This window comes from Protopterus annectens, chromosome 7.part0, assembly GCF_019279795.1.
Source record: "Protopterus annectens isolate FY-2018-M chromosome 7.part0, PAN1.0, whole genome shotgun sequence".
Taxonomy (NCBI): Eukaryota; Metazoa; Chordata; order Ceratodontiformes; family Protopteridae; genus Protopterus; species Protopterus annectens.
The window spans coordinates 1229226800-1229253191 of NC_056739.1; the positions used below are offsets into that span (position 1 = coordinate 1229226800).

Sequence of the window (26392 nt, forward strand, 5' to 3'; positions counted from 1 at the left end):
TCTAGGATTTAATCATTCTACTGTACTCTGCTTTTATTAAGCTGATCATTGAATATAATGCCCTTTTTTGTATATGCCTGTTCAAACACTTAGCATGACTGGAACAACCAAAGTGCTTTCTCACTAAAAATATCCAGGACCTAAATCATAAAAAACTATGCAGACTGTCTAAAGTGTTATCCTTTTTCACAGTATCATACAGACTATTAAGAAGTGACCACTGCTTTGCTTATAGACTCTCAACAAATCGTATCCTTTCAGACCTATTACACATTTGCAAATCCATGTTTACCATAATCACCCAATCAAGGGATCTCAATCTTTTTTGTATCATAAACAGGACATGTAAGGAGATAGATACATATCCCAGTGAAATCCATTCCTACAGAACCATCTCCGATTCTGCATAATACAAAGTACTTCTTTAATTCTATTCAAATGAAATTTGGATGACTGGATGGGAAGCTGTAACCCCCCCCCCCCCAGCCTGTCATACAACCCATGCCCCTTATGGAAAGTGACAACAAAGTAAATGTCCCAACATATCTTTGTTCTGCCCACTACTTTGCTTTGTTGTGTATGAATCTGGTATATTCATACACAAATATAAAGGCTACAAAACTACCATGATAATGTAAGGCTTGGCTACTTAAGATCCTCACAGATCAATAGCACACCAAGTAGCTGTGAACCTATCTTAAATAACTGTGCCCTTTCTCCTGTTAAATGCCTGCAGGACTTCTGCTGTTGGCTAGCATTTGTAAAAAAGGCAGTGTGTCAGTGCATTTCTTCCTGTGCTGTTACACTGCATTACTGTCCCAATAATTTGGGCATTGAGACCACTGCATTAATGAAATGTTTCAACATTACTGTTATAAATGTACAGGGATATGGCTACTCAGCTTACTTCACAAGTATGTATCTGTGCATCAAGTTGTTTTTTTTCTCAAATTTAGTTTAAGTTTTTCATTTCAGTGCATTACACAGTAAGATGCTGTCTAGGAAAGTGTTCGGAAGTCCATGTAAGGCTACAACATAGTTTTTTTGATTTGATAGTCTACAAGACATCTTTATTTTTTAATTGTTGGTTTTCAAATAATGATACAGGATTGATTTTTCCCGTGAATATTCCTTAGCCTGTTTTGCTACTTAGACTTTCCTGTTCAGGTTACAGCATGACTGGCACTAATCTTCAGTCCCTTAGAGGTACATGCAAGTACTGCTGCTGATAGTGGGGGTTTGATACACAAACCTCATTCAAAGGAAGCAAAGGCACAGACTAGCATAAAAACACAGCAGACCTGACCACCCTGCAAAACTCCTCCAGACAAGGTTTACTTTATTAAGTAAACTAATGTAAACCAAACAAACTGGCCTGGTTTAAATGGTCACCTCTGTATTAAGTGCCTGTTGAGGTTAAAAGTGTTAGAAAGATAGCTATGGCTTTTAAAATTAACAGGGTGGACAATTTGATCAGTTTTATTTTCTGGTGTAGAATGCTGCTATGGTAATAATACATGGTTATGAAACATTTTTGAAACAACAATTTCATAATACATACATATATATTTTATATTTTTTTACAAACTGTTTATTTCCATATACATATTCATACATATTTTTCATGCATTCTTAAATACTGGTTTATGCTATTTATTCAAGTCATAGATTGCATACATTTTATTTAATTAAAAAAAAATGTTTTGTGCTTTAAAAGCTGAAGAGTTGTTACATTTGGTTTGATTTGTTATTATATGTGCCTTACTTAATTTGTAAGCCTTTTAACTTGTAAGTTTCTTTTTAAAATAACTATTTAGCTTTGGAAACTTGTGTGGCCATGGTGGTGCAGCGGTTAGCGTTGCCACCTCACAGCAAGAGGCTCTCTGGTTCAATCCTTGGCTGGGGTGCCTTCTGTGCGGAGTCTCCATGTCCTCCCTGTGGTCACATGGGTTTCCTCTGGGTGCTCCGGTTTCCTCCCACATCCCAAAGACATGCTGTAGGTGGATTGGACACTCTAAATTGGCCCTAGACATGAGTGCATGTGTGTGCCTTCTGTGGAAGACTGGCAACTTGACACAGCAAAAACTCCACTGGCAATCATAAGCAGACAGATGATCTGCTGTGCGACCCCTAACCCAGAAAAAGCCAAAAGAAGATGATGATTTGGCTTTGGAAACTGTGCTGGGGGCTTGGCTAACACATGACTGTGCTTAGCAATTCTGATTGGTTTAGGAAAAGTATAAAGGGAAGTGGAAATGCTTCCATGATTATCTGATGAAGTTTCAAACACTGAGACAAAAGTGTTTATGTCTTTATTCATCTGATTTATATTAGTTTACTTAAATTAAACCTTGCCTGGCGGAGTTTTATGGTGTGGTCAAGTCTGCTGTGCTTTTACACTAACCCCATTCACAGATATGCTGCTTTTCATAGGTAGCAAATGAAAATGCTGTCAATAACTTCAGCTGAAAAAGACTCGATGGAATGCTGGATTCCTACATCCTGTTTTCTGAAACTATTACATCTCTGAACTCTTCTGTTTCACTTTTCTAATGATACAATGTGGATGGATATGCTGATCACTGCATAGAAAAGAAACCATTACTGATTTAATAGTTTGTTATCCAGTTCATTGCTGCATTTACATGGTGTATGTTAATGATTGTCATGTACTACTGATGGGTCTAGTCTTACCTTGTCTTTTTGTAAGTTATGTCCTCCAGGATTACTGGTGGAGTTGTCATCCAAATAGTGTTATTATAAATAATAGTAGTGGAATGCAATACTGGAGTCAGTTCATATATGTTATCATGGCTAATGTTATTTCTTGTTTTGATCAACGCTTTAAACTCCCAGATATGCAAGAAAAGTATTGTGCTGCAGTTTGCCCAAAACAAATCCAAAAGAATAAATTTTGATACTTGGATTAGGTGAGAAAGAGAAGGACGTCCATAAAGTCACACCAGTTGCCTACCTCTGCCGTGCAGGGAAGGCTATCTTTCTAACACCACCTGACTTGTAATGCCACACACAAAAGTTATTGCTCTTGATGCCAGCTCATGCAGTAGTACACCTCTCATGTCATTTCGTTTACCACTCAACAGCTATTCATGGTTTAGGAGGTTAAGATTCATGGTGTTCCATGATGATCATAAGCTGATTCAAGCACTGTACCTGTCTGACATTGATACTACATGCCAAGGGAGTGCAGAATAGAAGCATGAGCTTTGCTTTTCATGTATCACTTAGTTCTTTTTGCAAAGGCTAAAAAATACTCTTCAAGGTGGGCATTCACTTTTATGATTCTGCTCATGAAATATAACCACAGAATACATTATACTGTTACTTTCAGCAAAATATCACAGACTATAGATTATGTAATTGATGGTATGAAACTGACAAATACTTGTTAATTTAATTTAACGATACAATCTTGTATAACCATTGAGCTGCCGGTTTTCTGAAATTTCAGTATAGTAACTATCTAAATGACTGAGTTGCAAAATGAACATAATTAGAGCAATCAAGGGGCCCATATGCCTTATGAGTAAATCTGCTCTCAAAAGTGTCTGCATATGTGTAGTAAGATGCCAAGAACTGCCAGGGATCATTCAGCAGGGATATAGTAAAAAAAAAAAAAAAATAAAACTCCTTCATCTTATACATAAGCTTAGACAAACATAACTGTATTAAAGCCACACCATTTGTTGCTGATGGAATGTGTATATAGTTCTTGCCTGCTATTAAAGACCCTTCTTATTCTGTGCCCCACTGCTTTACAACATCATGTGCATATTATGGACTAATCCTGAGGGATGGAAAAGAAAGTATTATGATAAAATAAACATCATAAATGTAGTATATGAATAAAAGGTTCAACAAAATTTATCCAGATTAAAAAAATATCTGCACAAATAAATGTTGGTATAAGTGGTAACCCTTTCTAGTCTACCTACCTCATCCGAGTATAAATGCAAACTGTTCCAAACCAATACCCAGGATAAGGGTCAGCTGGGTACAGGATTTAATCAGAATAGGGGAACCTTGGTGTACTAATACCTTGCCTCCAGGGAATTTTTCATAAATGGAGGAATAAAAATTTGACAACATGGAAAAGAAAAGTACAGTTTTGTACCTACCATAAATGTAAATGTTCAAGTGTTCACCCTGCTGCAGTCATCACACTTGGGTTATCCTGCCATCAGGCGGTCCCGCAGTCGGCCCGAATTCCAAAGTCTTGGTCCGGTGTCGGTTGCTGTCGCTTCTTCCCTGATGTCAGTGCGCCAGGGGTATATAAGTGGCATCCGATGCCATTTTCTTCAGTTTTTCTTGCCCCAGAGGCAATATATATATATATATATATATATATATATATATATATATATATATATATATACATATAGCTATATAAAAATAAAACAATACCCTTAGGCACAAGCAAATACACCACAGAGGTAGCATAGGCTAGAGTGGAAGAGATAAGTTCAGCTAGTTCAGAGGGGATGGAGGGAGGGTAACCTGGACTGCAGCAGGGTGAACACTCGAACATCTACATTTATGGTAGGTACAAAACTGTACTATGTTCATCGTGTTACCCTGCTGCAGTCATCACACTTGGGTTGAATCCCAAAGCTTAGGATGGGAGGTGGAGTCAAACAGGGTTAGAAGAAGCTAGTAAGCCCTGCAGAACTGCAGTGGCAAAACCAGGTCTAGTCTTAGAGTATAGAGGTAAGTGACAGTGCTTGGTGAAGGTGTGCACTGAACTCTAAGTAGCAGCTTCTAGAATATCCTTGGTTGGCACTCCCCTGAGAAAGGCTGCTGATGTAGCTGTAGCCCTGGTGGAGTGGGACCTAATGTTAGCAGGTACTGGTTTCCCATGATGTGTGTAGCAGAATCGTATGCAATGCCCTATCCATTTAGAAATGGTCTATTTTGAGATAGCTTTTCCTTGTGATCCTGTAGCATAGGCTACAAAAAGCTGGTCAGTTTTTCTGAAAGCCTTAGTTTTATCCAAGTAGTAACGTAATTGCCTGTGAATGTCCAAAGAGTGCAGGAGTCTTTCTCCTTTGTTCTGGGGATTTGGGAAGAAGGTGGGCAAGTGAATGGTTTGGTTTAGGGCCACACTGGATACCACCTTTGGCATAAAGGAAGGATTAGTTCGTAGAGAAACTCTGTCTTGATGAAAAATGAGGAAAGGTTCCACTGCCATTAGTGCCTGTAGCTCTGAGACTCTTCTAGCTGAGGTTATTGCTAGTAGTAGGGCAGTTTTCCATGAAAGAAATTTTAAATCAGCTGAAAAAGCTGGTTCAAAGGGCGACAGTGTAAGCTTTTCCATAACAAAGTTGAGATTTTTGAAGTAGGTGTTGGAGCTCTCCTTGGTGGTCTTAAGTTCTTAGCCCCTCTGAGGTACTGTCTTAAGAGTGGATGTGAGAATAAAGGAGGATCTGTGCTGTAATGAGCTGAAATTGCTGAGGCGTGGATCTTAATAGATGAAAAGGAAAGTCCTTTGTGTAACATCTCAGTTAAATATTGTAGAATCTGAGGGATGTTTGGATCAAGGGGATTTAGGCCTTTAGCCTGGTTCAGGCGCAAAATCTTTTCCATTTGTCTGAATATGTTTTCCTGGTGCTGGGCCTCCTGGCTTCCAGAATGATATCCATAACTGCTTTGGATAAAGGTGTTGGCTGGTTGTTTAGGTAATTTGCCATGCAGCCAGGTTTAAAGTCTTGAGCTGGCTGTGTAGAATCTGATTGTCTCGCTGGGTGAGCAGGTGAGGAATTTGTGGCAAAATCCATGGTGGGCCGTGGGCCATGTTCCTTAAAACTGGATACCAATGCTGGCGTGGCCAGTCTGGTGCAACGAATATCATTTGTGGCCTCTCTAATCTGACTTTCAGCAGTACCTTTGCTAGAAGAGGCAGTGGAGGGAAGGCATACACTGTTAATGTTTTCCAACTGAATGAGAGGGCGTCCACTTTCCAAGCTAGTGGATGGAAGGTCCTTGTGCAAAACTTTTGAAGTTGGTGGTTGTGGGGGCTTGCAAACAGATCTATGTCTGGGCATCCCCATCTTTGAGCTATCATTGCAAATACTTGTGGATCTAGTTTCCATTCGTGTGGATCCATGATGTTTCTGCTTAGGTCATCTGCCAATGTGTTTTTCTTTCCTGGCAGGAATTGTGCTTGTAATTGAACCTGGTAAGACAGTGCAGTGTTCCACAAGGTCATTGTTTGCCTGCATAGAGGGTAGGAATGTGTGCCCCCTTGCTTGTTTATGTACCACATGACTGTGGTATTGTCCGTCTTTATTATTAGTTGTCCTGGGTGTAGAAGGTCCTTGAAAGCTGTTAGGGCATTCTGTACTGCTAGCATTTCTTTTTGATTGATATGCAGATGCCTCTGATCTGTAGTCCATTTTCCCTGAATGCACTGCCCTGCCATGTGTGCTCCCCAGGCATAGTCCGATGCATCTGTTGTCATAGTTTGCCTGGCTGTAGGTAAGGTGAAAGGCTGACCCTTGTTGAGGTGACCATGCCTGTGCCCACCATAGAAACTCCTGTTGAAGGCAGGGAATGAGTGGTATCATTGTTTCCAAGCTGTGGCTGTGCTGAGTCCATACACTTTTCAGGTACCATTGTAATTTCCTCATATGCATTTTTGCAAATGGTATTAGTAGTATGCAAGATGCCATGAATCCCAAGGCCTGCAGAATTTTTCTTGCAGGGAGTTGGGTCTTTGTTGCCATTATTTTGAAATATTGAAACAGCTGTCGTTGCTTGTCTGGCATGAGATAAGCCATCTGGACCATTGTATTCAAGCTGGCACCCAGGAATATTATGTTTTGTGAGGGCACTAGTTTTGATTTCTTTTTGTTTACTGTGTACCCTAGGCAACTTAGAAGGTGTTTGACAAATGCCAGATGCTTTAAAAGAATGTCCTTGCTTTCTGCTTGAATAAGGTAGTCGTCCAAGTATGGGTATATTTGAATTCCTCTTTGTCTGCAGTATGCAATTACTGGTGCCAGGCATTTTGTGAAGACCCTGGGTGCAGTAGATAAGCCAAAGGGCAGTGAAGGGAATTGATAATGTGTTGAACCTGCAATGAAGTGGAGGTATCTTCTGCAATTTTGTCTGATAGGGACATGCAAGTATGCCTCTTTGAGGTCCAAAGTGACTAGCCAAGCATTCTTGCCCAGCATGGGAAGAAGCTGCTGTAGTGTTAGCATCTTGAATTTTGGTACTTGCAAATAGGTGTTCAGAATTGAAAGATCCAGAATGGATCTCCATGCCTTGTCCTTTCTTGGGACTAGGAAGAGTCTTGAGTAAAATCCTTGTCCTTGCTCCTGTGTAGGTACCTGTTGAATGGCTCTCATGTTCATGAGAGCTGTAATTTGTTTTTGTGTCTCTGCCCATTGATTTGGTGGCAGGTTTGGCATTCCTTTGATCCTTGGTAAGGTATGAAAGTGGAATCTGTATCCTTGAGAGACAATGTTTAGAACCCATTTGTCTTTTGTGATGATGTGCCAGTTGTCTGCAAAAAATGCTAGTTTTCCTCCCACGGGAGTTGCCAGGAGAGATTTGCTTGGTAGTTTGAGGATAGAGTCATTGTGTTTGTCTTCTGCTAGCTTGGGGCCTGTCTTCTCCTCCTTTCTGGGTAGCAGAACCCGATTGGCGAGGTTTGTAAGGGCCCTGTGACTGACCTCTGCCCCTTGGGCATCTGTATTTGCCCCTCTGTGATCTGTCTGAAGCTGGAAAGGACCAGTTTTTTTGTTGGCCAATTTCTGCTGAAGCGAGGGGGATGTACCTGCTAAAAATCCTTGACCGTTTGCATAGACTTTGCCTTATCCTCCATTTTCTTTAAAACCTCTTCTGTTTGGACACCAAATAATACATCCTGCTGTAAAGGTGCATCCAATAATTTTGCTTTAACATGGTCAGGGAGGGTTTGTTCTTTTAACCAAGCATGTCTACGTATGACAGAGCCAGTAACAGCTGCTCTACAGGAAGCTTCCAATGAATCAAATCCACATTGTAAAGTATGTTTGCCCACCTGTTCAGCTGCATGCAACAGATCCTGCATTTCCTTGAATTCAGGTGTTCAGAATGTGTGCTCATTTTTTTGTTTTAACTGAGACATTAGGAATTGTTGATATTTCAACATGTGAAAATAGCAATTTAATGCTCTCATAGCCAGAGTTGCTGAGGTGTATATTTTCTTTCCCCATCTATCTAGGGCTCTGGAATCCCTTTCAGAGGGCACAGGATTTTTAGCCATAGAAGCTTTTGCTCCCTTAGGACCCTGGGAAATTGTTTCTGGGTCAGCTCCAGGGCTTTCATAAAGGAATTTGTGTGAGTCAGGTACTCTGTAGTATCTGTCTGGTTTGGCTGGAGCAGGAGGTAGAGGGTCTGGATTTAAACTAGACTCCAAATAAACATCATCCACAATATCTAAAACAGGAAGGATAGCAAGAGGTCTGTGTTGGAGTAGTAAAAGGAACTCTCGGAGACTTTTCTTAGAATCTGAGTAATCCTGGCCTTCCCAGTGGAAATGTTCCCTCAAAGTATGTAAAGTTTCCCCAAAAGAGTAGTCTTCAGGGGGAGATGCTGAGGGAATAGAGTCTTCAGCATCAGAATCTTCATAAGATGGAAAAGTGTAATCCTGTTCCTCAGAAGAATCTGAGGAGAGAGAAACTTGGTCAGAGGATGCATAATCCTCCTCTTGTCTTGGTCTTTTATCAGGAGGGGGATGGGGACCCCTGATAAGGGTAATCAAATCTTCAGCCATCTTAAGCATCTGTTTCTTAGGCATGGGGCCTTGAACTGTAGACTGATGTACAGTTTTCTTAGGTTTTAAAGGAGTTTTAAGCTTAGCATAAGATTTAATGGTGAGTGTAGTCGGTCTGAAGACAACTTCTGCAACTGAAGGTGTTTCCACTGCACTGGTGTCTAGTTCTGCTCTGGTGTCGGTAGATGGCTGCATTGGCCTAGTAGACTCCGCTTGGGAATCCGCAGCTGTCTGGGGTTCCAGTTCGGTGGTCGTCAGGGGCTGCATACGGGCCTCACTGAAAACCGGAGAACCGGTGACAGGCCCAGCTGAGGCCTTGGGGTCTGGCTTATTCCTAGGCTGCCTGTCCTTGTGTTTTTTATGAATGGCAGTCGTCGGCTGCTTCGACGGCATGATATAATTAAATTTCCTACCAAAGTAATGCCGTGCGAAGTCAAAACGGCATTTGATAGTTCGTTTATTAAACCTAGCGCAAAACCGACAACCTGTGACGTCGTGGTCTGGCCTAGGCAAGGAATACAAAAGGAATGGAAGTCCTTATGAGGTATTTGCTTCCCACAAAAAATGCAATTGTTAACTTTTTCTGACATTGGACTGAGGCAAGAAAATGTTCCCCAACAGGGTACTTAGCTTTATTGAAGACTTCGGACTGAAATTCAAAACGAAAATCTCAGGTGTCGGCCGACCGGCACTTGCGAACTGCTTCTGCTTCGGGCACCGTGCGGCAAGAAAGACTGAAGAAAATGGTGTCGGATGCCACTTATATACCCTGGCACACTGACGTCAGGGAAGAAGTGACAGCAACCGACGCCGGACCAAGACTTTGGAATTCAGGCCGACTGCGGGACCGCCTGACGGCAGGATAACCCAAGTGTGATGATTGCAGCAAGGTAACATGATGAACATCTGTAAGTTAAGGCTGTTTATTCATTATGTACCTGGTTTCTGTCCAAAAAGTGCTAGCTTCAAAACCATGTACAAATAAACATGATGCAGATTGTAACAGTAAGAAAGTCTCATTCTTTTTCTGAACTGAACTCAGTCAATGCATCAAAAGTCTTTACAGCAGTATTGTGTTATGTGGGTACAAGAACAAGTAGCCTAAAATCCAGCATTCTCTGTCGTTATCTCTACTTCCATATTCAACATTTTGATCTTTCTGGCTAACTGCTCTGGCAGCAGCTGTTTGGCTCATTATGGTTAATAACAATTCTGAAGTCAAGGAAGACACAATGCTGACTGTATGATACAAAGACAGGATAAGTTGTCAGTTTCCAGATAGTGGGTATATATTTTGCAGCTGCTATCAAAAAGTAAACAAGCTGGTTAATTTAAGTGAAAAGACAATAGTCATTTTAACTGTAAACAGTAATAACGGGCACCCTTTGAAGTTTAATGCTACCTGGAGGCAGTAAACTTGTCAGGAACTGAGAAGTGAGGACATGGATTATGGGATGCTTTAGACAGTTCAGGGATTAGATACTGTCACAGGATGGAAACAGCAATAGAGGGCAAAAATTGTTGTTGCTAAGTTACATGACATGCAAGGAACAGTCATCGCTGATCTTACAATGTCAACAATGTAGGTATACTATAACTCTTAAAGTCACTATTTAAGTTATAGATGTTTATCATAACCTGAATATTTTAAGAAACTTGAATAAAAGGCTTCCCAACTGAATAAAACAGTGAATTATTTCATCAGTGATAATGTACTCAAGTTTTGGATCATTGATGTTACCTGACATATGAAAATATACTTTTTTCTTGTTAATCTAAGATGAGATTTTAAAAGCATGTGATTTGGTGGACTGGAAAGGTAATGTAAATTGCCATTGACCCACTTTAGCTGATTGTTTCCATGGCAGTGAAATTCTCATCTTTTAAACAGGTCATATTATGCAGGGCAGACTTGTTGCACAGACTTATTCTCCATGTTCTAATACAAAAAAATTCTAGAATGTGTTTTTGTATGCCATCTGTATATTTTCAAATTTATTACCTCCAATAAAGCTAGATTAAGCAAACAATAATTTATTCTCCAATACTTTATCCATTTCAGGATGTCAGGGGGAATTGAGGCCTGCTGCACTCCCTGTTTTATAAGAGGAGGAACTCTATTACTTAGATCTCTGCATTTCCTGGGGCTGCTGTCTGGGGGGGTCTGCTTCCCCTGGGTCTGGGCTGAGCTGGCTTGGAGGGGGCAGAAAAGGACCAGTGCTTGGAGGGGTAATGCCTACTGAACCTCAGTGGTTGGACCTGTAAGAAGTCTTTAACTTTCTGCATAGATTTTGCATTTTCTTTCATCTTTTTTAAGACCTCTTCTGCCTTGGTGCCAAGTAAGTTGTCTTTGTTCAAGTGTGCATCCAATAATTTGGATTTGACACGGTCTGGCAAGGTCTGTTCCTTAAGCCAAGCATGCCTTCTAAGGACAAAATCAGTGACTGCTGCCCTGCAAGATGCTTCTAGGGCGTAAAAACCACATTGCAAGGTGTGCTTAGTTACTTGACTTGCAGAATGCATTAACTCTTGTAATTCTTTTTTTCTGCACAAGCAGGAAAAGAAAATATTTTTTTTGTTTGAGGAGATCCATGGTATGCTGCTGATATGTCAGCATGTGGAACTGACAATTTAATGCTCTAATAGCAAGAGTAGCTGAGGTGTATACTTTTTTACCCCATCTGTCTAATGCTCTGGAATCCCTATCTGAGGGGGTGGAATTCTTAGCTAAAGTTGCTTTAATTCCTTTAGGTCTTTGAGAGATGATCTCGGGGTCAGTAGTAGGAGTTTTGAAAAGAAATTTGTGAGAGTCAGGGACTCTGTAATACCTGTCAGGTTTCCTGGGATCTGAAGGAAGGGTGTCAGGAGTCAAACTGGATTCCATAAAAACATCATCCACAACATCCAGGACAGGAGGAATGGCCAAAGGTATGTGCTGTGGTAGATCTAAGAATTCCCTGAGTCTCTTTTTTGACTGAGGATAGTCCTGACATTCCCATTGGAAATGCTTCCTTACTTATGTAGGGTTTCCCCAAATGAAAAATCCTTGGGTGGAGAGGCAGAATGAATGGATTCCTCTACATCAGAATCCTCATAAGCAGAGAGGGGTTGCATATCTTCATATTCAGATGCATCCGAGTCCTCGGACTCTTGTTCAGATAAAACTACTGGGGACAAGTCTCTTTTTCTTTTGGAAGGGGTAGCCTGGCTTCCCCTAATAAGCATAATAAGGTCTTCAGCCATTTTAAGCATTTGAGACTGAGGCAAGGAAGCAGGTGCCTGAGCTTGGGTCGTCAGTTTTTTAGGTGTGGTTCATACCCTGGGCCTTAGAAACTCAGTAGTTTTAGAAAGAACTGAAGATGCGAAAGAAGTCATCGGTCTGTGTCGATTATCGGTAGTGTGAAGTACTTCCTCAGAAGCCGGTGCCTGCTCAGCGGCTCTGGACCCATCCAAGGTAGAGACATCCGCAGGGTCCTTAGTCGAAGAAGAGTCTTGTGGCATACTGGACTCCAAAAGAGTCTTGGTAGCGGCCTGCGAATCCACAGAAGCAGGTATCAGGGGCTGAGAAAGTGCATCACTGAGGACCGGAGAACTGACGACTAGCTTAGTGGAAGCATCATCGGCGGTTTTGAACCTGTGCAGTCTGTCTCTGACTTTATCCTTATATTTTTCAGAAGATCAGTAGTCGGATGACTTACTGAAGCCATATCGGAATTCGAGGACTGAGAGCGAAAATATCTAGCTACAATAAGGGCCCGACGATGTAGAGTTCTGGCATTGAACAAAGCACAAAAGTGACAACGGGGGATGTCGTGGTCTGGGCCTAAACATATGACCCAGTAAGAACTGAAGTCTTGGTATGGTATTTGCTTTCCACAGGCGAGACAATTGTTAACTTTTTCTGACATCGGTTAGAGCAAGAAAAAAGGATTCCCAATGGGGTACTTAGCTTTAGAAGACTTCAACTTCAATTCGGAAACAAGACCGGCACTCCTGCAAACTGCTTTGGGCTCCTCGACAAGAAAGACTGATGCAATGGTGTTGGCTGCCTGATTTTATACCACTGACGACCTGACATTCATCCTGGAGCAACAGCAACTGACGCAGAAATACTAAGCCTCTGGTATTCAGGCCGACTGAGGGCTACCCCTGGCAGGATAACCCAAATGTGATGACTGCAACAGTGAAACATGAAAAAAATCTTTGGGAATTATTCCAGTTTTCTGTAGCATGGTCATGTCACACAGAGACATGAATAGACACAGGTAATATGGAGTATTGTCAGTTCAGCTGATGCATGTCTCTGAGAAGTAAGAAAAAAAAGAAGCATCCAGTAACATCCCACATGGACACAGGGATGGCATATATACTCAGAACAGAAGGAATCCAAGCCAGGAACTAAAGTGGAAAACCAAGTGCTTATAAGGTAGCAGTGCTAACCACTGTGCCAATATATGCTATCCATGAAGTAAGAATATCGACTGTTGGCACTGTGACCCAACTCCACTGTGCTAGTTGCTGAATGGAGTATTCTGCTGTGGGTTATGGAATGGGGGCGGGCATAGAGCAGCACTTTAAAGTACAGCTAGTGTAGTAACCAAACCAGTTACCATGCACTAACCCACTAAGGAGCAGCTCTCATTAGCATAGTGCTGATGTATGTCAGTTGATTAATACTGCATACACTGAATTAACATTCACTGCTGAATGTGGGTCATGGATAGGTGTGGGGACTGAAACAGTTTACTTAAGTTCTAAAGTTACGGAAATGGTACTCTGATTTCTGCTTGGATGAGTGACATTGGTAACAGTTTCTAACCACGCATGTGATATGACTTTCCTCTAATCAATAGCAGTGTGCTTGTTGTTGCGAGAGTGGGAGAGCAGACTGCACTGATTAGTGGCAGTCTTGGAGTAGGAGGGGGAAGCAAATGCATGACTCCTATAACTGGCGTGCCAGACAGGGTTGGAACCAGGTAAGGGACAGCTGACAGAGCAGTTATGAGGAAGGAGGAAGGTATGAGACTACAATGGCTGGCGCATAGTGAGATGATACAGACTCCAACTGCCAATAAAATATACAGGGTTTGGACTCAGCTCCATGGCACATGTAGGGATGAAGTTCAGACTGACACAGATGATGGTGGATTGACTAGTGATCCAGAATCTGGAGAAGTCAATGACAGAGGGTGAGAATGAGCAGCTCTTGTCAGCTTAACCATTCACAGGAGATGGGGGGTATTTAGGTGCATTTCAATGTCAGCACCTACTGCAGAAAGATGTCTCTGCCAATCTATGTTTGTCTGTTAGGCTTCATGGAGTGCATAGGGAAACGCACATGTTGACCGAGGAAGACATAGGTGCCCACACATGTGGTTGCACAGCTCAGCTGTCAGGGAATATTAGGGCCAAAAAAGGAAAAAAAATGTGACTGCTGCCTGTATAGAATCTCCCACAAAAGGCTCTCATGGCACCAGCGAACGAATGGACCTGTCGATTATAGTAGGGCTGATTGGAAGACAGCAGGGGTGATGTATATAATTTGTTTACACATAAGTGTATATGTGTACATGTGTACCTATATCTATACATCTATATCTATATCTATCTATATAAATATATACATATATATATATATATATATATATATATATATATATATATATATATATATATATATATATATTTGGGTCTATATCAAAATTCCAAAGAGGTAAAACACCGAACGTGAAAACATCGAACCCAAAATATCGAATGGTGAAAATAGTGAAACCCCAGAACATTGAAATCTAACGTGGGGCATGATTTCGGTGGGCCGTTTCGTGGCTTTGCTATATCCTCCACTGTGGTGCGAGAGTTATGGACCTTAGGGTTAGGGTGCGGGTTAAGGTAAGTGGATAGTTACTAATATATGTATGGTGTAGTGTAGGGTTGTGTTTTGTTAACTGTATGTGTGTGTGTATTAATTAGTTTGTGTATAGATTCGTAGGGTATGTGTGAGATAGTTACGGACCTTAAGGTTAGGGTGCGGGTTAAGGTAAGTGGATAGTTAGTAATGTATGTGTGGTTTATTTATTTTGGTGTGCTTGTGTTGTGTGTATGTTTCTTGAAACATTTGATGATGTTCTTCAAGGATGCATCTGCAGTCCTAACAAATGGGTTGTCCTGGCCTCAGGCAGCCCTTCGGTCGGCCAGATTCCAAAGTCTGGGTCTGGCCTCCGCTGGTGTTGCACTTCACCCGACGTCATAGCTGCAGTTCTTCGGGTATAAAGGCATCAGCCGACGCCATTTTCCTCAGTCTTTCTTGCCGCGTGGCGCCCGAAGCAGAAGCTGTTTGCAAGTGCCGGTCGGTCAGATCCAGAGATTACTACTACCGAAGACTTCTAAAAAGCTAAGTACCCCGTTGGGGACTCTTTCTTGCCTCAGCCAATGTCAGAAAAAGTGAATAATTGTTTAACTTGTGGGAAACAAATACCTCATAAAGACTTCCACTCTTACTGCCTACCTTGTTTAGGCCCAGACCACGACGTAGCAGCTTGTTTAGCCTGTGCTTCCTTCAACCGACGGACGCTTAGACGTCGGTCGGAGTTTGCAGAGGAGTTTTTCGGCTCCGCTTTTGCTTATATCATGCCGCCGGAGACTCCGACTTCACATTTAGCTAAAAAGCGTAAGGAAAAGGACCGACACTCGTGGTCCGCGGTTTCGGCCGAAACCGCGGTTAAGCCAACCGTGAGTGTCTCGGTTTCGGCTGAAACCGAGTCTGCGGTTCTTCCTTCGGCCGAAAGCATGCCTCCTACTACCGAGGCCTCTTCCAGCATGGCTGAATCTGCTACTGAAATTCCACCTGCTCTTACAGTTTCTCAGGATTTATCAGATACTATTCCCCTAGATGTATCTACTCCTGCACGTGGAGCTGCTAGGCCCCCTGCATCTATGTCAATTAAGGCCTTTGCCAGGGCTAAAGCAGCTAAATCTTCCAAGGCCGTGCCTGCTAAAGCCCCCTCTCAGAGGCTTAGCTCTAGTACACAAATGCTTAGTCTAGCAGAGGATCTCATTTCTTTGATCAGGGGATCCCAGTCTCACCCTGATAGGGCCTCTCAACCCCCTCCAGAGAAGAGGCCTAGAGCAGAACCCCCTGAGCCAGTTTCTACTGATTACTCCTCAGATGAATCAGAAAATACAAACCATCCTGAGGGCCCTTATTCTCCATATGAGGACTCTGATGCAGAAGACTCCATTCCTTCTGCCTCTCCTCCTGAGGAATTTTCTTTCGGGGAAACCTTGCATGCTATGAGGGAACAATTTCAATGGCAGGGTCAGGATTTCTCAGACTCTAGGAAAAGGCTTAGGACCTTTTTGCATTTGCCACAGCATAGGCCTTTAGCCATTCCTCCAGTACTTACAGTTGTGGATGATGCATTTAATGATGCTTGTACTGCTCCTGATTCACTCCCTCCGGCCCCTGCTAAGCCCGACAGATACTACAGGGTTCCGGACACACATAATCACTTGTATAAGGCTCCTTTTGCAGATCCTGAAACTATTTCACAGGGCCCCAAGGCTGTAGCAGCTACCTCTGCCAAAAACCCACTCCCCTCTGAAAGGGAATCTAGGGCCTTGGAGAGATGGGGTAAAAAAGTTTATACTTCTGCTACTCTTTCGGCTAGGGCCTTAAACTGTCAATTCCACATGATTCAGTATCAGGAATTTATGTTAGATCAGTTATCTAAAAAGCTGTCCTCACCTGAACATTTAGACCAAAAGTCTCTTCAGGAAATGGTACATAACATACAGCAGGTCAGTAATCATTCCTTAAAATGCGGCTATGATGCACTGGAGGCCTCCTTTAGATCAGCTATGACTGGTACAGTGATCAGAAGGCATGCATGGTTAAAAGAGCAGTCCTTACCAGACCATGTAAAATCAAAGCTCCTAGATGCTCCCATGGATAAACACAATTTGTTTGGCTCTCCTGCACAGCAAGTGCTGAAGAAGGTGGAAGAGAAAGCAAAATCTGTCCAGACAGTCAAGGATTTCTTACAGGTCCAGCCTCCAAGGTTTAGTAGGAACTGGCCTTCCAAGAATTGGTCCTTTCCAGACACCAACAGAGCACAGAGAGGCAGGAATAGGCGCACAAGAGGCAGAGGTCAATCCAGAGGTGCCTACAGGGGACGTCAGTGGCAGCCTAACAACCAGCGAAGTACTGCTGCAGATCCAGCCACTACCACTTCCACAGGACAATCACAGTGACTTGGCTCTGAAGCTGCCTACCAGGGAACAACTAGAAGCACCCTTAGGCGGAAAGCTAGCCTTATTTTCAGTAAACTGGCATTGCATTACAGGAGACAAGTGGATTTTACAGACAATAGACAAAGGTTACAGGTTTCACTTCCATGCTCTACCAAGGAAGAGAGGAATGCCAAACCTACCTCCAAATCAAATGGCAAACGCTCTAGAACAAATAGACAACTTAAAAAGGATGAGAGCTATAGAAAAGGTACCATCTATGGAACAAGGGCAAGGATTTTACTCCAGACTTTTCCTGGTGCCAAGGAAGGAAAATCAATGGAGACCTATTCTAGACCTGTCCACACTGAACACATACCTCATTGTCCCAAAATTCAAAATGCTGACTCTACAGCAGCTTCTTCCTATGCTGGGCAAGGAGTCTTGGCTGGTAACTCTAGATCTCAAGGAGGCATACCTGCACGTCCCCATATGACCAAATTGCAGAAGATACCTCAGATTTCTTGCAGGATCAGAGCATTATCAATTCTCAGCATTGCCTTTTGGCTTATCTACTGTGCCCAGAGTATTCACGAAATGCCTGGCATCAGTAATTGCTCATTGCAGGCTTCAGGGAATTCAAATTTACCCTTACCTGGACGACTGCCTGTTACAAGCGGACAACAAAAACAAATTAACAAAAGACTTGAAAAGGGTCATTCATCTACTGCAAGCCTTGGGTTACACAGTCAATATAAAAAAGTCAAGGCTGTTGCCATCCCAAAGGATAACTTTCTTGGGTGCAGAACTGGACACATCAAATCAAATGGCATCCCTCACAGCAGAAAAACAAAAGCACCTTCCACTCTACTTCATGGCATTAACAACGCAGAACCAGCTTACAGCAAGGAAAGTCCTGCAAGCCCTGGGTTACATGGCATCCTGCATAATATTGATCCCACATGCCAGACTGCATATGAGGAAGTTGCAATGGTACCTCAGGAATATATGGTCTCAGCACAAGCACAGCCTAGAAACCCAAATTCCAATAATTCCATGCCTGAAGCAAGAATTCCGATGGTGGGCTCAGGCCTGTCAATTGAACAAAGGACTGCCCTTCCACAGCCCTCAACCAAGCCAGACTATCACCACAGACGCCTCAGACCTCGGTTGGGGGGCACACATGCTGGACAAGTGCATACAAGGCTTATGGACTCAAGACCAGCTAAACCTACACATAAACCAAAAAGAGATGCTGGCAGTAAAACTGGCAATACAGGCATTCAGACAGTTTCTCCAACAGGGACAATTGCTGATAAGGACGGACAACACCACAGTTATGTGGTATATCAACAAACAGGGAGGCACACATTCATATCCTCTATGCTGGATGGCAATGGATCTCAGGAATGTGGCCCTAAGCCTCAACATACAGCTCAAGGCAATATTTGTGCCAGGAAAAGAAAACATACTAGCAGACATCTTAAGCAGGACTACCATGGATGCCCACGAATGAATGCTGCATCCAGACATCTTCAAATCCATCACAAGGAAGTGGGGACTACCAGAAATAGACTTATTCGCATCCCCACACAATCACCAATTGAAAAAATTCTGCACAAGGACATACCACCCACTTGCTTGGAAGGTGGACTCCCTATCTTTCAGTTGGGAAAACCTGACAGCATATGCATTCCCACCTCTTCCTTTGATGCACAAGGTGCTATTGAAGATCAAAGAAGACCACCCAAGGATCATCCTGATAGCTCCAGACTGGCCGAGGCAGCACTGGTACCCACTACTGAGGAGTATGTCTCGGGAACTCGCATGGCCTCTACCCCTGGTTCCTTTATTGCTAACACAGAACAACTTCAAAACCCTGCATCCGAACCTGAAAACACTGCAGCTAGCTGCTTGGAGCATTGCATAAGACAAAATAACCCAGATTTATCTCAAAGGGTTAAAGACATTATCTTGGAAGCTCGCAGACCCTCAACAAGAAAAACTTACTCAGCGAAATGGAAAAGATATATCTTTTGGAGTGCAGCAAAAGGGCAAAATGTAGCACTGGTAAACATAGCTAACATCCTGGAATACTTAGCAGAGCTTTTCCACAATGGCCTGTCTTACTCTTCCATTAAGATTCATGCATCAGCTATTTCAGCAGAATACAACATGGATCCTCCACTCTTCTCTCATCCTCTACTCAGGCAGTTTCTGAGAGGAATCAGAAATGTAAAGCCACCAAGGAAGCCACCATTGCCTACATGGGACTTGAACTTTGTGCTAGAAAAGTTGACACTTCCCCCTTTTGAACCAGCAGCAACAGCAGAATTACAGTACTTATCATGGAAAATTGCTTTCCTGCTTGCAATCACTTCAGCAAGAAAGGTTTCTGAATTACAGGCATTAATGGCAGTGCAACCCTTCCTTATCTTCCATCAGGATAGAGTGTCCATGAGAACTAATCCTACCTTTATGCCAAAGGTGGTCTCCAGGGTATCTTTAAACCAAGAAATCCACCTACCTACATTCTTCCCCAACCCACAGAACAGGGGAGAAAGACTGCTGCATACCTTGGATGTGCATAGGCAATTGCGCTACTACCTGGACAGAACCAAGAACAATAGAAAAACTGACCAGCTTCTGGTAGCATATGCCACAGGAATGGAAGGAAAAGCAATTTCAAAACAGACAATCTCAAAATGGATAGGAAATTGCATTAGATTTTGTTATTCTTATCATGGAAAGGCAACTCCAGAAAATATCAGACCTCACTCCACAAGGGCTATAGCCACAACTACAGCTTTTTTACGAGGAGTGGCTACAAAAGACATTTTAGAGGCTGCTACTTGGAGCTCCGTGCATACATTTGCCAAGCATTATAATCTACCCTTATACTCCAGATCCCGAGCAGGTTTTGCCACTGCTGTTTTGCAAGGGATCTTAACTACACCATAATCTTGTTAGGGCCTCCTCCCCCAGTTTGGCTATGGTATTCTACCCATTTGTTAGGACTGCAGATGCATCCTTGAAGGACATAGTACAGTTTTGTACCTACCATAAATGTAGATGTCCGAGAGGTATGCATCTGCAGTCAGGATTACCCACCCTCCTTCCCCTCTGTGGTACTCCTAGGGTATTTGCCCATCTGTAGCTAGCTGGGGGAATCTATTATGGTGTATTTGTTTGTATATATGTATATACATGTTTATTTCTATTTGCTCTCTGTTGTTTGGAAACATTTGCATTTATCCAAATTTAGACTTCCTAGAGGGCATCTGGCATCTGGGGCAAGAAACACTGAGGAAAATGGCGTTGGCTGATGCCTTTATACCCAAAGAACTGCAGCTATGACGTCGGGTGAAGTGCGACACCAGCCGAGGCCAGACCCAGACTTTGGAACTGGTCGATCAAGGGCTGCCTGAGGCCAGGACAACCCATTTGTTAGGACTGCAGATGCATACCTCTCGGACATCTACATTTATGGTAGGTACAAAACTGTACTTTTTCAATATTTGAAATTCCAAGTTCGAACATATGGTGTTCGACATTTTGGAATTTCGAATATATGATATAGACCCTACATACATATATATATATATATATATATATATATATATATATATATATCTGTATCTCTCTATCCATTTGCCATAATGGTAATCTGCACATCTGCAGTCTAGCAGTTACAGAAGTAGGTGTGTGTGTGTGTGTGTGTGTGGAAGGGGGGGGGGGGGATTATATGAACTGCTTGAGGCTTTACATAAAGATCAGAGTAATAGGCTTTTACCAGCCTTACAAGATCCAGGTGTCCCAGTGACAGAAAGTCATTATAGCATAGTACAGTTTCTTTCCAATATATTAATTTTGGTTTGCCAGGTTTTAAATTTCTTCTGTCAGCAAGGAGAAAAAAATGACATCAAACCCTTCAAAAAAAGTATGTTTTGACAGCAAAGACAAAATATACCAGAAGCAGAAATATTATTCTGTTTTGGTTTCAGTTTTTAAAATGAAGCTGGAATTGAAATGTCCCATACTACAAAACTCAGAATAATAGAAGAAAATATCTTATGCTTAAAGGAATTTCAAATTTAAACTTTTGTTTGCTGATGATGATCCTTCCCAGCTTCATGAACATCTTACTCCATGTTCATGCTCTTTATCTTAAGATGTGTTGCCAAAGAAAACATAATATCACAACCATTATAGCCCATGTGGTCAGGTTTCAAAGCAAATTAAATAATTGCTTCATAACACATTGCAAAACTGAAAAACACAGACAATACATAATTCAGGGTCGCTATAAACTTGGGAGTATGAAAATAACATATTTTGTCTATCAGCATGTTTGCCTTTATTCTTCTTCTTCTTCCAGCTTTTCCCGGTTAGGGGTCACCACAGCGGATCACCTGTCCACTCATGAATGGCAGTGGAGTTTTTTAAGTGTCGAGTTGCCAGTCTGGCGCCCATCCTTCCACAGAAGGCACACACACATGCACGCACTCATGCCTAGGGACAACTTTAGTGTCCAATTCACCTACAGCATGTCTTTGGGATGTGGGAGGAAACTGGAGCATCCGGAGGAAACCCACACAACCACAGGGAGGACATGCAGACTCCATACAGAAGGCACCCCAGCTGAGGATCGAACCGGAGAGCCTCTTGCTGTGAGGCGGTATCAGCATGTTTGCCTTTATAAAGTTTTATTCAGAGAAAAGCACAAAGCTGCACATACATTAGTAATTACTATCATTTGGATAATGCCTCACTTCCCCCTTATGTCACTTAAATGCAGCCAAAGCCAGTGGTGATGCAGCTAGAAAATCCATTAATTTTAAGATCTCTCACTATATATTTTTTATCTATCTATACATAATATACATACACACACACACACACACACACACACACACACACACACACACACACACACACACACACACACACACACACATATATTTTTTGTCTACATATTTGTATCATGACAAAGCGCAGCACAACACATCTGCTATCAAATATTTCACACACACACACGCACACACACACACACACACACACACACACACACACACACACACACACACACACACACACACACACACACACACATATATTTTTTGTCTACATATTTGTATCATGACAAAGCGCAGCACAACAAATCTGCTATCAAATATTTCTGAAAGTGTTGGGCAGTGTAAGTTTGCTTCACTATGGAAATATTGTGGGATGTGTTTGGAGACAGCTTTTATCTGGCTACAATTTCAGCTGTATATAAATGTATTTTTTGTAAAGTATATGTGGTAAATAATTACAGTTAGTGCACAGATTTACAAATTGACCAGCAACAACCACCAGAACAATTTACTCATCTGAGTGTCAGTTGGCTTTGTAAGATCTTGCAATGATATGCAGTCATCTGTTATGCACATTGTTAAGAGCAGTGATACAGCATCATAGTTACATTTTGAAAAAAGTACATTATTTGATGCAGAAAATGAAAAGTCATCGTGCAGAACCTAAAACATCCAACCAAAAAAAGGGCTGCATCTTGGGTCCTATGACCAGTTTGCAAATCATCTTATACTATACTTTTTGTATTGACTTGATTTATCTTTTCAGCATGTATCTGTCACTCTAGTATCTTTCTTCCTCTTTATCCTTTTTACTGTGTCTGTTTTGGCATAGTATCTCCCCAATACCTGCAAGATCATAGGGGGCCCAGTTACAGGACCCTGGTGTAAAATTCTTTTTCTTATGCTTTGGCCATCTTTGTTGCAAAAGTTGTCTTTAATATGGTGGGGCCTTTCTATACAGAGTGGCAAGATAATCAAGACACCTGCCTGTGTCACAAGTAGCCTGGATTTATAAATAAGCCTGGATTGTTTTTGGCCAGACTATGGAGGGAAGAAAAGAGGACCCAAAATGGTTGGGATGGGTCGGCCATCTACTGATTATCCTGTGATGAAGATCAGTGGTACAGTGTACAAATCTTAGGCGTGCAGACTGCTGTTACAGGGAGGTCATAGGTCATGTGCATTGCTGTATGAGAAGTTATTTGTACAAGACCGGAACAATGCACATATAATGTAGCCATTCCCATTCTAATTAAGTCCGCACATTCCACTGCTGCTTGCAGCCCCCTTCTTGATTTGAAGAGATAACCTGTCTCTAACTTTAAAATGAAATGTTTGGAAACTATTGCCATATTACTAGACAGATCTTTAGACTACTTCAACCATTTTCATTGTTATAAGTTTTACTTCTTGCACACCCATTACACCTCAGTCTGTCTCTTGTACTCAAACATGAGCACACACATGCATGCTTGCACACACAAGTACATGTCAGCTCACACACACACATGCACATGTGCATGCATGCATACACACATATGGTTAAAATAATGTTATAAGTTAAGAAAACCACCTTAGAACCTCACCTCTTCCTTTATCTCATTTGGTGATTTCTGGACATACCACTTGGCATTTGCTTGAGGTGACTTCGGAATGCATTCTAGGAATGTGCTGTTACTCTCTGCTACATAAACTAGCTTCTCTTCTACATCGTCAAGATCTTCTGCTGCAAAAATATCAAATCAGGAAGAAATAACTTACATTCTGTGTAAGCAGTAAGGCATAGAAAGTAGTAGAATAAACAGTATAAACATTTTACCACATTTGCTTTTATTTGTAGTTATTTGACTCCAACAGTAACTACAGCAGCCATCCATTTATCCACATGATGACATAGCAATACATTCTTGCATGCATTTATATTGCAGTACATATAAACTTCAGGCTTTCTAAATTATGAGATCATCATCTCACATAGGACACACGCACTTGTTGGCACAAGTGTTGATAGAGGATTTGCCAACCACAAGTGGTTGACTTGCATTTTTTTCATCACTGAAGTAGGCAAGCCACCTACTTGTGCAACCACACAGTAGGACCCATGTTAGACGCCATTTTGGTTTTCTACCTCTCACTATATAGAAAGAGACACACACGCACACACGCACACACGCACACACACACACACACACACACACACACACTGTCAGTCATTTGCAGCATCAAACTGTTTTATGCTGCAAATGACTGTGTATATATGTGTGTGTGTGTACTCATGGCTCTTTTAACCAGAAAATGTGTATCTTTATTTACTGTAATGTGGTACAGATTCCTTTGTTTGTTTTACAGACAGAAAATGCTTGTTATTATTGTCTCTGTTACTAAGACTGGGAGACAGTTGGATAAATACGTTTAAACTTTTCCCTACTGTTGTATGATTTGGACTTAGTGTATTTAGAAAAGCATAGTTGGTTTGCAACACTCTGTTTTTGTTTATTTGTAGATAATTGATGGGCAGGAGTATGATGGTGTCTTTGCTTTGTATTGAAACTTGAAGTAAGTTTACATCAATTCAATGTATCCAATACATGGGAATGTAAGACACATTTTAATCATATTTAATTTGCTTTAAAAGTCTATTTTGATTTGAACTACTTTAAAACATATACTTGTGCTTCTTATGCTGTTTAATTTTACAGGTGGCTTTTCCATGACTAAGCTTAGTACTAGTTAAATATACTAGCAACACATATTTTATAATAGGTATTTTAACTGGATTAGCTTACCGACAGTGCACATAACCCCTAAATTCATCCTTCCATTGCTCTAATTGCTTTTAGTATATGTCTTGAAACAACAGCCCTCAAAAAGCATTTATGAACCTGTGTCCATAAAAAAGAAGGGTACTTACTAATAACTCTTTATACAAGCATAGTATTCTTTTTAAGAGCTTCAAAGAAGTTGCAATCTTTATTGTAGACCACTTGCAAACTAATATAAGAGCAATGATCATTTATTTGTTTTTACTTTATATATCCTTTGTTGACCAGGTTAATCCTACCAGGCTAGTGGCTTCTTGTCAGGTGAGACCTGAGAAATGATTATGATAACACTGTCATGTTTATAAAAACTACACTGGCAGTCATTACTGGCAGCAGATAAGACAGCAGGTTTAAATGATTGTATTAACATAAAATGCTATTTGAAATCTGTCAATATGCTGACTTTATCTTTAAAACATTTATTTTGAAATGAATCATTGTGTAAGAACAGCTTTTACATAATAGTTAATACTTGTAAAGGTTAAATCGCTGGTTGCATTTTTATAATTTCTGTTGCTGTCAGTTGACCACTGTTCAGAGGTCATGTGACTTGGATTCCATTTCAACAACTGCATTGAGAAAATAGCTTACTTAAAATACCCTGTTACTTGTGATGAAAGTGTTTACCCTACTGAGTAAAGTTTTCCTCCAGTTTAATGGTGTTTTGTTTTACTTTCCATTTTGAAGTCACACAGACTACAGATCATTTGCATGTTTCCATTTTAACCTCCAATGAAATACAGCTCTTCTGCCTAATCTCAGTAGATCTTAGAGCTTTCTCTGACCACAGTGAAAAAAAGAAAGGGCTAAATGTGCTGCTATCATTTTTTTAACTTGTGATTTGGTTCTTTCGTTGTCTTACGTAAACAGAGCTGTGAGGTGGTATGCTCAATCACTCAGCTGTACAAGTAGTATTTCTAATTCTAGATATGTTGCATCAACTTTTGCCATTACTTCTGTTACTGATGGCCCTATTTCTGAGGCCCCAAAAAGCTCTTTACATCCTTGGTTAGCACCCCTCTGCTACTAGTATTTCACAATTACTGTAGGAATTAACATTCAAGTGATAAGTAATGTAAGATTAAAACAAGTTCTAAACTAAAGTATGTGGCAGGACTTTGAGAAGGATACAAATTATGTTACACTTAAGATCCCGTGATATATGAAATTTCTTGTCAAAATGTCTTGAAAAAGACAGATAAAGAAGAAATGGAAAAGGCAAAAAAAAAAAAGAGCAAGTTTTAATTCTCTGAAGTCCGTTAAACATGAGTACACCACAGCTACTGTTCAACAAAATGTATGCAGTACTGAGAAAATTAACTATATTTTCAGCAATCATTGCTTACACACATAAAATACTACTTCATGTGGCCTGATTCTATAAAACACAAAAATAAACTATCTGGTCATTCTTACCATTTGGGTTCTGTCCCAGACACTGGTGAACTGGGTTTCCATTTCGAATGTCCTGACGCCTGAAACGACGTTTGCTACTTGACATGTATCTTGTACAGGAGACTCCATCCCAAGCACAGTAAGGGTCACGGGCTAGGCAGCATTCTGCACAAGCATTACCGTAGTTTTCACACTGGTGCAATTTCACTACGGCTACAGCGCTTGGAGACCCAATAAAAAGCATTTGCTGTAAGAAGAAATTGAGGGGGGAGGGTTAGAAAAAAACTTGATGTCAATGTTCAACAGTGGGT

General features: G+C 41.4%; 1 protein-coding gene across 1 annotated transcript in view; it reads right to left on the reverse strand.

Annotated features, from left to right (window-relative positions):
- Window positions 1–26392, reverse strand: part of LOC122806987 (semaphorin-3G-like) — a 634544-nt gene that overhangs the window by 50839 nt on the left and 557313 nt on the right. The window contains exons 14-15 of the mRNA XM_044077853.1: window positions 26103–26328; window positions 23451–23590 (exon numbers count right to left, since the gene is read on the reverse strand). Coding sequence (XP_043933788.1) covers window positions 23451–23590; window positions 26103–26328 — 366 coding nt within the window. The remainder of the gene's footprint in view (window positions 1–23450; window positions 23591–26102; window positions 26329–26392) is intronic.